This window comes from Ostrea edulis, chromosome 6, assembly GCF_947568905.1.
Source record: "Ostrea edulis chromosome 6, xbOstEdul1.1, whole genome shotgun sequence".
Taxonomy (NCBI): domain Eukaryota; kingdom Metazoa; phylum Mollusca; class Bivalvia; order Ostreida; family Ostreidae; genus Ostrea; species Ostrea edulis.
In genome coordinates, this window is record NC_079169.1 from 2,351,886 (window position 1) to 2,364,691 (window position 12,806).

At 34.3% G+C, this 12,806-nt stretch overlaps 1 protein-coding gene and 1 long non-coding RNA gene across 2 annotated transcripts in view; one reads left to right on the forward strand and one right to left on the reverse strand.

Moving 5' to 3' along the window:
* LOC125648166 (calpain-3-like) overlaps positions 1-1,836 on the forward strand; it is a 41,362-nt gene extending 39,526 nt beyond the window's left edge. Inside the window, exon 11 of the mRNA XM_048875108.2 lies at positions 760-1,836. Coding sequence (XP_048731065.2) covers positions 760-772 — 13 coding nt within the window. The 3' untranslated portion in view covers positions 773-1,836. The remainder of the gene's footprint in view (positions 1-759) is intronic.
* Positions 1,837-4,842: 3,006 nt separating this feature from the next.
* LOC125648098 (uncharacterized) lies at positions 4,843-10,913 on the reverse strand. Its single transcript, XR_007360192.1, has 2 exons — positions 10,695-10,913; positions 4,843-5,529 (listed from the first exon to the last, which is right to left on the reverse strand). It is a non-coding gene; the product is annotated as an uncharacterized LOC125648098 (long non-coding RNA).
* Between the last annotated feature and the right edge of the window lie 1,893 nt (positions 10,914-12,806).

Genomic DNA, 12,806 nt, shown 5'->3' on the forward strand with positions numbered 1-12,806 from the left:
TTCTGTTAGCTCTAAACATTATATTATTCCGTAAAATAATTACTATTTATATTATTCCGTAAAATGATTACTATTCATTTTTCACAGGCAGCGTGTTTTATCTCTTCTCAAACCGGAAGTTGTTGTAGTAGATGGATCGTCTGAAAATGTTAAGCGGTAGGAATCGGTAAATAAACAAATAGTTTACAGACATGGGGCTTCGTGTAGGGTGCAGAAAACGATATACATGTACCAGCAAGGACAATGTCTATTAAAGCGACTTATATCACAAAGGTGAGTATGAATGGCGAACTATTCGTAAAATGAGACTTGAAGCGAGAGGTGTCCGAAATCTAGTTAGGTACCTTGTGGTATTAGTAAGGAATGGGTAACCTATGTATGAAATAAGTGCTTGTGTCTCTGCTACTTGCATCATAATTTGCTAATTGAAATACACGTTGTGTTTTGAATATTGGCGATATATTGGATGAAATGAAAACTGTATAATCGGTCTGATTTACATATACCAGGTAGAAGTTTTTGATTAATTTTTAAAGAATATTTCAGCCACAAAATACAACCCTGTCCTAACTCATTCAAACTTTGAATCGATATATAACATTTTTTCAACTGTATTGGTTTTAGTATATAAAGTAAGTATTGACATGCATACAGTTAAAGCTTCCTGCACATATGTGCTCAAACGTTGACTGGCTAATGCCCATCTCACAAGAAAATTCAATACATAAGAATATAAGTACCAACAGGTTTGTTTTTCAGTGTGCTTTCCTGAAGACGAGGATGTGAGAGACCACGGGTTTCCAATGTTGTTGTATTGGTTGTTGTTTGTTGCGGTTCTTCTGGTGTGGGTTATTGTTGCATCTATTAGATTATTTTATACACAACATAATGTACAATGTATGTGCCTTTAACGTCTACTATTGTAAATTACTTTTTGCTTTCAAATGCTATTTATCGTCCCAGTTGCTTGCAACATTATCAACATGGTGCTTTATGAATTTAGATTTATTATATTGAATGGATTACGCAGTTTTCGAGTTACCCAATAGTTCTTTCCCTTTGTGGAACTCTTACGCACAGTGAGACACAAAACATACTATCGTCCACACGCGGTGGGTACAAATGCTTATCGCTGCCTTCATATATTGCTTAAAGGCCGATTAACAGACATCATGCAATCACCCAAACTGCAGGGACACACAATATTAGTAAGTGTATTTGTATTTAATACTAAAAACTCAAACAAAAATCGATAACCACCACTTTTCTTTAATTGAATTATCACCCGTGCAGAAGAGGATATAAAAATGATTTCATATTTAATCTAATGGCCTAATTCAATCAAATATTATTCTTAATATGGTCAGTTTAATGCTGATATAAACAAAATTTACACTTTCATTACTTTTATGCGTATTAACATAGCTGCTAGTCTATAGTATATGTATAAATATTGTACCCACCCAAGCGGTCAACACAACACTCAACGTACCTCTATCACAGAAGAGCTGATATTTTTCAAAGCACCTGGCTGAATGTTTAGAATACGCAACGTATTCTAAACATTCAGCCAGGTGCTTTGAAAGAGTGATATATTCGCCCTGAACACAGGTGCAAAAAGCTTAGTTAACTTCACCTACTGGTTCACATTCAGTCTGCCACTAACTAACCCTGATACAATTGGATCCTAGCGGGCTGATTCTGTTAGGACATTTTACACGTGAATTTGTGTGTAGTATTTTCTTTACTTAGATACAATGTGATTTTATGAGGTGCTACATGTATGTTGTTAGTTCTGTGATTTTCATGAAGAAATAAAATCAGGAAAAACTTCTCTGTGTCTGCAAAACATTTCAACATTGTAACAATACTCGATTAAACCAGTTTGTGTCCATGCTTTTCTTTGGAGGTGATCTATAACGACTAACCCTTGGATGACAATGTGTCCGTCATCGCAAGCTTTTTTATCTTGGCGTTGAGGATTGAACGTCCTTTGGTGATTAATCGAATGAAGTAGCCCATTTCTCATACGCGTGTCTGGGTAGCGTAGTGGTTAACACACTCGCTTATCACCGCTGCAAACCGAGTTCGATCTCCGTGACCGACAGTGGTTGTATGTGAGAGGTGGCCACCTACTCGGATACGTGGGTTTCCTCCGGGTACTCCGGTTTCCTCCCACTCAAAGGCCCGCTAGCGCAAACATCCGTGCAAGTCGGTAAATAGCTAACTAGTACATGTATATAGCTAATGTCCATTGTTGATTATGTATATCCGACTTTAAAAATAAAGATTATTATTATTATTGATATATTTTGCATCTATCAAAATAGATACAATCGCTTGTTCGACCAAGTATACATTTAACGACGTATAATTCCAATGTTATATATTACAAGTGTTTTGATTGGACAAAAATAAACCTGAACAGGAGTTTACACATCAATAAATCCGAAAACGTGATGTATTCATACGCGCCTGAAAACAAATAACGTAATGCAGGGAAACTATTCATTTTTGAAATTGTTATTATACAGTGAATGAATTGGAATTATAAGAATCAAACAGTCTTTTTGAAGAATTTATCGATGCACTTTAATGTTAAGTTTATGAGTAAAATGTCCGGAGTTTACACATCGATAAATTCTTCAAAATGAATGTTTAATCCTATAGAAATAAATTTGGTTTCGAAAACAGTGTCAGAACGATCTTTCATTTACCTGGAGTCGAACATTTCTACAGTCGTTACTGAGTTCTAACCTTGTACATGTGTGATCTAGTGATCATATTCTACGAACGATAAAAGACTGTAAATGTTTTCTTGACTAAAGTCACATGCCAAAAGTAATTTTCCTTTATTTCATATTAAATTCTTTTTCAAATGATATTCTTGAAGTAAATTTTCACTCTTTTTCAAATGACATTCTTGAAGTAAATTTTCCTATATTGAAGTAATTTTCCTTTATTTCATATTAAACTCTTTTTCAAATGACATTCTTGAAGTAAATTTTCCTATATTGAAGTAATTTTCCTTTATTTCATACTAAACTCTTTTTCAAATGACATTCTTGAAGTAAATTTTCCTATATTGAAGTAATTTTCCTTTATTTCATACTAAACTCTTTTTTCAAACGACATTCTTGAAGTAAATTTTCCTATATTGAAGTAATTTTCCTTTATTTCATACTAAACTCTTTTTCAAATGACATTCTTGAAGTAAATTTTCCTATATTGAAGTAATTTTCCTATATTTCATATAAAAGGCTTTTTCAAATGACATTCTTGAAGTAAATTTTCCTATATTGAAGTAATTTTCCTATATTTCATATAAAACTCTTTTTCAAATGACATTCTTGTAGTAAATTTCTTCTCAATTTCAATTTAATGAATAACACTGAGTTTAGAAACGTATTTTCTGTCGGAATTTTCAAATAAGATAATTATAACGGCCATAGAATTTGCAAAATCCTTAATTTAAACTAGATTTTTAAAACCCCTGTCACATCAACTTACTTGACAGTAGCCTGCCTCTGTTTAAGAATTTACCATACCAAATCATACTATCGTATATTAAAGCAGTTGGGAAACATACACATCATATGGAGGTGATAATGGCTGGTGTTGGTTGTATATTGTTTCATGTCCCGCTCGAGATTTTTTCACTCATATGAAAACGTTCAGGTGATAATTGAATATGGGAAATTGACGGTGGAGAAGCCGATTCTTAAGTCATTCCGTTTCCTTAAAGTTGAGTTATTAGTTTGAGAAATAAAGTTCGCGTTTTTGTGGATGTTTCAGGATAATTTATACGAGGTCGAGAAATGTTTTGAAGTATCAAAGCCGAAGCTTTTATGTTTAAAACAAAATTACGAGACCGAGGAGGTTATCCTGCACCATCCAAGAAAACAACAGCTTTTTAATTATTCCTGTTTGACTACGACGCAGAATTATACAGCGGATCGTTTACCTATACGGTTTCAAATTAGGTCATTTCGTGACGTCATGGCATTTTTCTGAAACGGACTAGGACTACATGTTTTCTCGCTGACGAAAACACTGATTTTGACTACAGGCTACTCCGTTTACCTGTTCAAGAAAGCGCTCACGACGGATTTGACCGGTTGACAGGGGATGCTTACTCCCCCTATGCACCTGATTCTACCTCTGGTATTTGCTAGGGGTCTGTGTGTGTCCAACTCTTTAATTTATATTCCTTATAGGAGTTCTGAGATTGGTCACTCACTGTTCGTTATCTTCGCTTTTCATGGTATTAAAGATCTATTTTGAAAAATATTTTAAATATGTTCTTTCTAAATGTATGTTTTTCAGTGGGTGAGGGTATTTAAAATGCCATAATTTTGCTTTTGATTTTGAAATAGATAGTGTCATGTTTGATATCTTAATTAATTGTCAAAATAGATGATTATATTGGGGTCTACCTAACAGGGGGATATTACTTTTCCGCTAATTAAAAAAAAAAATAAAAATAAAAAAAAAAAAATATATATATATATATATATATATATATATATATATATATATACGTTTCCGCAAAAAGTGTTATGTTTCCGCAAATATATACAGCTATTATTGTACCCGAGTATTACGTTTCCACAATTTACATGTGGCGATTAAGATCAACTTATGTGATTATAAGATCTTATCCACCAGTCAGGGCAACACCTCCGCTCCAGATATTGGGGGAAAGCGCACTACAAATGGGTAAGACTTGTTTCATGCTCATTTTAATTCTATTCCCCACATGCACCGAAATTTATTTGTATTCAGGGATGTTTTGCAGAAACTCCAAACAACAACTTGCATCAAAATTGAAGAATTTGACACTCGTATTAACAGTTTATTACGCACACATACACATGTTCACAAATGACCACTAACTCCTAAAACTACTCTAGATCTCCGATGTACAAAGAACGATAATTCTTTTAACTTTACTGGATAATATTGGATAATGAATAATAGAAACAGTCACTAGAAAAATACTCATTTACAGTCATGGGAATCACATTTACACAGTCAAATCACTCTGAAAGAAATTACTGCTCAAAGTCCATGAAACGTTTCGGCGGTTTCTCGATTCAAGTTGACCTCGGCTCCACGGTTTCGGATTCTGATCGCCACCTCAGATGAAGTCTCAGTATCTTCACTCAGTTCGCATGAACAACAGTTCGCTGGGGAGACTCCTGTGGTATTGTGTGGATTTCTCCGGTATGCAAACAAATATTTACGAATTTTCTTCCCCCAGTTTTGTGGATTCAGCTTGCATTTCATCAATGAATGGTTCTGCCTTTCTACTTCTCCGTTAGCTGCAGAATGCAATGGAGTTACAGCTCTGTGTTTGATTCCATTTTCCGTCAAGTAGTTCTCAAAGGTTTCTGACCTAAACTGAGGTCCATTACCTGAAGTACTTGTAATTGATAACGGCAATCCTGTTCGACAAAACATCCCTTTAAGAGCATCAATCATTTTCTCACTTGTGATATCTTTGGTAATTTCGATTCATAATGACGACTGAAATAGTTAACAACGACGAACACATATTGTCTTGATGAAAGGTGAAGATAACAAACAGTGATCAATCTCATAACTTCTACAAGCAATACAAAATAGATAGTTGGGCAAACACGGACCCCTGGACACACCAGAGGTGAGATCAGGTGCCTAGGAGGAGTAAGCATCCCCTGTCGACCGGTCACACCCACCGTGAGCCCTATATCTTGATCAGGTAAACGGAGTTATCCGTAATCAAAATCAGTGTGCCAAGAACAGCCTAACAATCGGTATGAAACACATCAGACAGCATTTGATCCAATGATAGGTTTTATTGATTAACTAGATCGTTATAACGTCCATATAATTTGCGAAATGCTGACTTCAATCGAGACTGTTGAAACCCCTGTACCATTAACTTGTTTGTCAATCTTAAAATCTTAAATACAAATATTAAAGCATCTGTATTACAAAGTGGTTTCCTATCGGAGTAATTTGATATACAGAGAGGCTGTAGACAAGGCGACCCTATTGCTCCTTATTTATTTATTCTTTGTGCAGAAATTTTAGCTATTCTTGTGAAACAGAATACAGATATCAAAGGTATAATAGTGAATGGTAAGGAACACAAAATTTCCCAATATGCTGACGACACAACTTTGGCTCTTGATGGTTCACCAAAATCTCTTTTTGCTGCACTTGACACTATAGACTACTACTCAAATTTCTCTGGATTAAAAATAAACAGCTCAAAAACAAAAATTGTTTGGATTGGCTCTAAAAAATTCTCTAGTCAAGTATATCACCATACAAGATGGAAACTAGAGTGGGGATGCACTACTTTCAACTTACTAGGAATAGAATTTTCTGTGGATATGACAAAAATAGTCGATTTAAATTATAATATTCAGATACCAAAAATTAAAGCGTTGATACACCAGTGGAATAGAAGAATACTCACCCCCATTGGTCGAGTCACAGTCACCAAAACACTGCTTTTACCTAAGCTAAACCATCTGTTTATTACACTACCAAATCCTGATAAAGATATCTTGTCTTTTCTGAATAATTGTTTTTTTGAATTTATATGGAATTCAAAGATTGACAAGGTCAAGAGACAAATTGTCACCCAAGATTTCTTAAAAGGTGGCATGAAAATGGTTGAGGTGAAAAATTTTATAATGTCTTTAAAATGTTCTTGGATTAAAAGATTAACAAACAGTCACAAACCATGGGTGGATATTTTTTTGGCAGTACATGGCAATGAGGTGGTAAAAAAAATGATAGATTTTGGAGATGAATATATTTATACTATTATAAACCACAGCAATGATTTTTGGCGTGATGTTTTTCAATCATGGTTAGCAATGATTCGAGTAATGGATGAAAAGTATTCCATGCAAAAACTCAGTTCTATTCCAGTATGGCATAACACAAATATGTGTGTTGGTAATAAAGACATTTTTGTTAAAACATGGTATCAACATGGTGTGAAAATAATTGGAGACTTTTTAGATGAAGATGGAAATTTTTTATTACTACAAGATTTTTCACAAAAATTTAGACTAGCAAATGTATGTACAATGCAATACAACAGTATTACCAGTACTATATCTAAGTTTTTAAAGACTTTGTCTGTTAAGAGATCAGATGTTAAAAAAAATTGTACACCATTTATTTCTTTTTACTTTGAATTTATACTGTTGAATGATAAATGTTCCAGAGTGTTATATAATATGATAAATAGTAATGATCTCATACCCAAATCAATTCAAAAATGGAACACTGAATTATCTGTACATTTAGAAGGCAATGTTTCTGTCAAAGAGCTGTTTAAAGTTTGTTTTAAAACAAGTATTGATACCCAAGTTCAGTAGTTGCAGTACCGAATTCTTTACAAGCTTCTTCCTACGAAATATTACCTCAAGAAAATCAGTATAATTTCAGATGACTGTTGTTCATTTTGTAAAGATAATGAAGAAACAATGCAACATATGTTTATGTCTTGTTCTTATACTTTAGCACTTTGGAATAATCTTAGCATGCATATTTTCAGAAAAACATCAAAAAGAATTGGTTTTAATGTTAGTAATGTTATTTTTGGTGAAACACCTTTCAGTTTGTGTAATAAAGTTGTTAATTTCATAATTCTGTATACCAAACAATATGTTTTCAATTGTTCAAAACAAAACAAAATTCCTCATATTACTGGGCTGATACATTATCTTTCTTTCAAATACAAAGTTGAAAAATTTGTAGCAATTAAATCATGTGAAGTTTTGAAATTCGACAGACTTTGGGAAAACTGGAAAATTATTTTTGATCTGTAACCTAGAATAAGAAGTATTCTACCAATAATGCTGAACTAGTAGTGTGAAAGAGCGTGAGAATGTATAAAATGATTAATATGTATCTTCATTACTATTACTGATGATTATGTGAATATGAAAAAAGAATAAATTATTAAAAAACAAAAACAAAAAAAACTTGTTTGTCAGTAGCTTACTATACGCAGAACAAGCTCTTACGTATCGAATTAGCTGAGAGATATAAAGATGTCAATAGTCCAAACAGATCAACAACTAGGTCTTGCCACGGTCTTGTTGCTGTTGGTTTGATTGGTTCTGCTTTTGGAAACGTACTGGTAATCTGACATCCATGATAGGTAAGTGAAAGGTGAAGATAACGAACAGTGATCAATCTCATTACTCCTATAAGCAATACAAATAAAGAGTTGGGCAAACACGGACCCCTGGACACACCAGAGGTGGGATCAGGTGCTTAGGAGGAGTAAACATCCCCTGTCGACCAGTCACACCCGCCGTGAGCCCTATATCTTGATCAGGTAAACGGAGTTATCCGTAATCAAAATCAGTGTGCCAAGAACGGCCTAACAGTCGGTATGAAACACGTCAGACAGCATTTGACCCAATGATAGGTGAATTTATCATGTAAAGGCGTTGTATGGGATGAACATGATAAACATCTTGATTGTATATAACAGCTTGAGCAAGATCAGGTCTAAATTCCCACCGACTAGAGTTAAAAGAGTTATCGTTCATTATACATCCGGGATCTAGAGTAGTTTTAGGAGTTAGTGGCCATTTGTGAACATTTGTATGTGTGTGTAATAAACTGTTAATTACATTCATTGACGACAAGGAAACACAGGGATACACAAGTCTGGATATGGAAATGGCGATCGCGACATTTATTGAACTGAACGGTGTTTAAAACTTTGACCCAAATGCAGAACCATCGCAGTCAAGTCAGGCGTGGAAAAGATATCCGATGGGACAAATGTTTCGAGCTATTTGCAACGGAAAAAGGGTTAAGCGATCAAAACCAAAAGAAAGCATTGTTATTGCATTGTGCGGGACCTGACATTTATTACACGTTACCTGAGGTTCAGAGAGTAGACAGGGACTCAGTGTACACTCTTGCTGTAAAAACTATAGATAAACATTTTGAAAACAAAGTGATTGTTCCATACGAAAGATATGTTTTCCGGAAAATTATTCAGACGGATAAAGAGACTACAACCTCTGGTGTGTCCAGGGGTCCGTGTTTGCCCAACTATCTATTTTGTATTGCTTATAGGAATTATGAGATTTATCAATGTTCGTTATCTTCACCTTTCATTTAAAAACATTTATGACGTTAAATTTATATTCAATATGCCTTGAAGAAGCTTGTATTATATGCGCATCTGATTTTCTATAAAGGCATGTACTGAACAATATATATACATGTATATATACATTCTACAAAGTAACATTGCCGTAACAGAGATTAATAAGTTCGAATAATCGAATATTTTCTCGACTAAAGCTATCAAATAATGAATTAAGAGATTTTTTGACATTCCTAATTATTACCCTTCATTATGACCCTACATGATGTAAAATCCTGAACTTTCATGTGAGCTTAATTGCCCTTAAAGGCCTGTGTGACCTCTTTTAAGGGTTCTATATGTTTGACTTTGTTTTTCTCTATCCGTACAGTGTAGAGCAGTTTTTAGCTCACCTGAGCTGAAAGCTCAAGTGAGTTTTTCTGATCGTCTATTGTCCGTCGTCTGTCCGTCTGTCTGTAAACTTTATACATTTTCGACTTCTCCAGAACCACTTGGCCAATTTCAACCAAACTTGGCTAAAGCATCCTTGGGTGAAGGGCTTTCCAGTTTCTTCAAACGAAGGGTTATATCCCTTTCAAAGGGGAGATAATCACAAAAATGCAAAAATAGGGTGTAGTCATTTAAAAATCTTCTTCTCAAGCTTCCTGATATAGTGCAGATTCAAGTTTGTTAAAATTATGTCCCCCAGGGTTGGATGGGGCCACAATAGGGGATCAAAATTTTACATGCAAATATATAGGAAAAATCTTTTAAAATCTTTTTAAGAACCACTTGGTCAGAAAAGCTGATATTTACTTGAAAGCTTTCTGACATAGTACAGATTCAAGTTTGTTCAAATCATGGCCCCTGGGGGTTGGATGGGGCCACAATAGGGGACCAAAGTTTTAAATACAAATATATAGGAAAAATCTTTAAACATCTTCTTCTCAAGAACCACTGGGCCAGAAAAGCTGCGATTTACATGAAAGCTTTCTGACATATTGCAGATTTAAGTTTTTAAAATCATGCCCCCCGGGGGTAGGATGGGGTCACAAGGGGGATCAAAAGCTTGCATACAAATATATAGGGAAAATCTTTAAAAATCTTCTTCTGAAAAATCACTGGGCCAGAAAAGTTTACATTCACATGAAAGCTTCCTGACCTAGTCCAGATTCAATTTCGAAAAAAAATCATGGCCCCCGGAAGTAGGTTGGGATCACAACAGGGATCAAAGTTTTACATGCGGAAAATCTTTACATATGAGTCAAAGAGACTCATTTGAGCGATTTAGCTCATGAACCTCTTGTTTTTCTTTCATCACCCCAAATCCAATTAGTAGATAGATCTGAAAAGTGGTTCGACCTTAAGAGACCCCAGGTGGTACCGATAGAGCTCTAAACTAAGGCCGGAAATGACAGTCTTAGGGCGCCTTCTCCTTTAGCGGACTCTTCAAAGATTACATGCAAGTTGTTATTAGCCTTCATCATGACCCTACATTGTGTGAAATTAGGAACTTTCAGGTGAGCTTAACTGCAGTCGTGACCCATGTTTAGTGTTTTATGTTTTCTTATACCTTGTTTTCTATTTCGTGATCACTTTTATGCCATTCGTTTACTGTTCGTCATCTTCGCCTTTCAATCAATAGAGAGGTCCAAAAAGTGATTCCACGCCCGAGCACCCCCAAGTGATACCCCCTACAGCCCCAAACTGAGGGCAGGAAACGATGGTCCAAGGGGTCCCCTACCTTCTGTCTGTACTCATTTTGTGGACCCTTGAAAGATTGTTATTAACATTCATTATAACCCTATGTGATGTAACATTAGGAACGTTTAGGTGAGTTCAGTTACCTTCTAGTATCAAGCTTGATAATTAAGAATATTTTAATTAATTGAAAAATTATCAATTTTGATATATTATTTGTTACCTCTTAATGTTCCGTCTGAGTACTCTCAGTACTTTGATGAATTTTCTTACTGGCTGCCGGTGTAGCGGTGATCGCGGTCGCTGGTGCTCAGGGTCGCTCTAAATATAGCGGTAGCCCTGCTGTTCGACGCTCGCATAATTCGACCCATAGGTAATTGTAAACATTTTATATGGTTGTAATCAGCAATTAGTGTGAAGTTTGGTGATGAAAAAAACAACAAAAGACAATAAAACAATTGGTATTATTGAATTATTTTGTTTTAAAAACCAGAAAATGCTTTGGTTTTTAATTCTACATCTGAAATTGTGATCGGCATATGAACTTCATTTATGCACATATTTTAATAAGAAGACGTGCATTTTAACTAATATATTAAATTATATAACTAGTGCAGCTCCTTTAGCAAAAATATCAACAGAAACTTACTAATAATTATTCATTTTACATGCAAGAATCATCGAGATCGGCATCCCACCAATGTCGTCCTGTACTCGAGCGATCGAGTCTCGACTGATTTATATCATTATGATTATGATAACAATACCTTGAAAGTAAGATAGTGGTTTAAAAAGAAAAAGTAAATAATATTGTTTTTATTGTCTATGATTTAATTGCTAGTATGAATAAATGCGAATCATGATCACACTGTACCAGTTTAATTCAAAACAAAGTTGTGACTCGAATTTCCTCTATTGTGTTTTTTAATATCGAAAAGCCATCAGCTATGTCAATGAAATATTTTTATGTAGGTGTTGAAATGCTTAGGTATTTAGTTTTAATTTTTTGCGCAATTACGTATGAATTATGAATTTAAAGCAGATTTTCGACATAGTTTGTGGTCAGAATAATCCAAGCCCCATGACTAATTTTCATTTGTAATTAAATGAGCACAAAGCACAACTAGCCAATCCAATAAACTTATCATGGTTATATAACACTAACCTGACTAAGAAGATAGGTGCCTGTTTTTGACCGACTCAGGTTTACATTTCTAGGTAAAGATCATATCTATAGATATATCTAGTGTTTTTCAATGATGATATCAGACATTCAGTATTTGAAAAGTGGATAATTTATGTTGAATTAATGTTAAGAATGGAGATGTGGAGTTCATATCCCATTAAAATAATTTACTTCACGTAGTTCAAAACACGTGAAATTAGTGTAAATTCATTTCTTTGAAAACATGCCAGAAGAAAATTTATACTAATGCAATAATCAATTATCTTTGGAATGAACAATATGAATTATTTACCCTGTGAAAAATGAATAGAGAACATCCTATATATTGGACATTCTCGAGCATACAGTAAAAATGTGCATAATCATTTGCATGAAATTTCTATATGGTAGAGCCTTGATATTTAGAGGTCAAAGGGCAAGTATTATGACATCATTTACTGATCCTTTTAATTCTTTCTGCATTGAATTTGTCAATTCTCCAAAACATCCCAATTTCCCTCATTGTGATATATTTTAATCTGTGATCCATTTCAATCAGTCTGTTGATTTTTTTGTTGGATTTGAATTATACATTTTTTTCGAAGTAATCTGTAGAGTAGCATAATTTCATGTGAATTTGCAATTTTTGAGCTACGTCTGTTCTTTAATAACATCAGGTTGCACTCAAATACAGTGGCAAATCTATACCTTACTGTGGGGTTTGGGGGGAGGTTAACCCATTTAAAAAGAATGATTTAAAATGGTGCATTTTAATGCATTTCTTCCCTTCATTTGTAGTCACCACATCTTTTATATGTT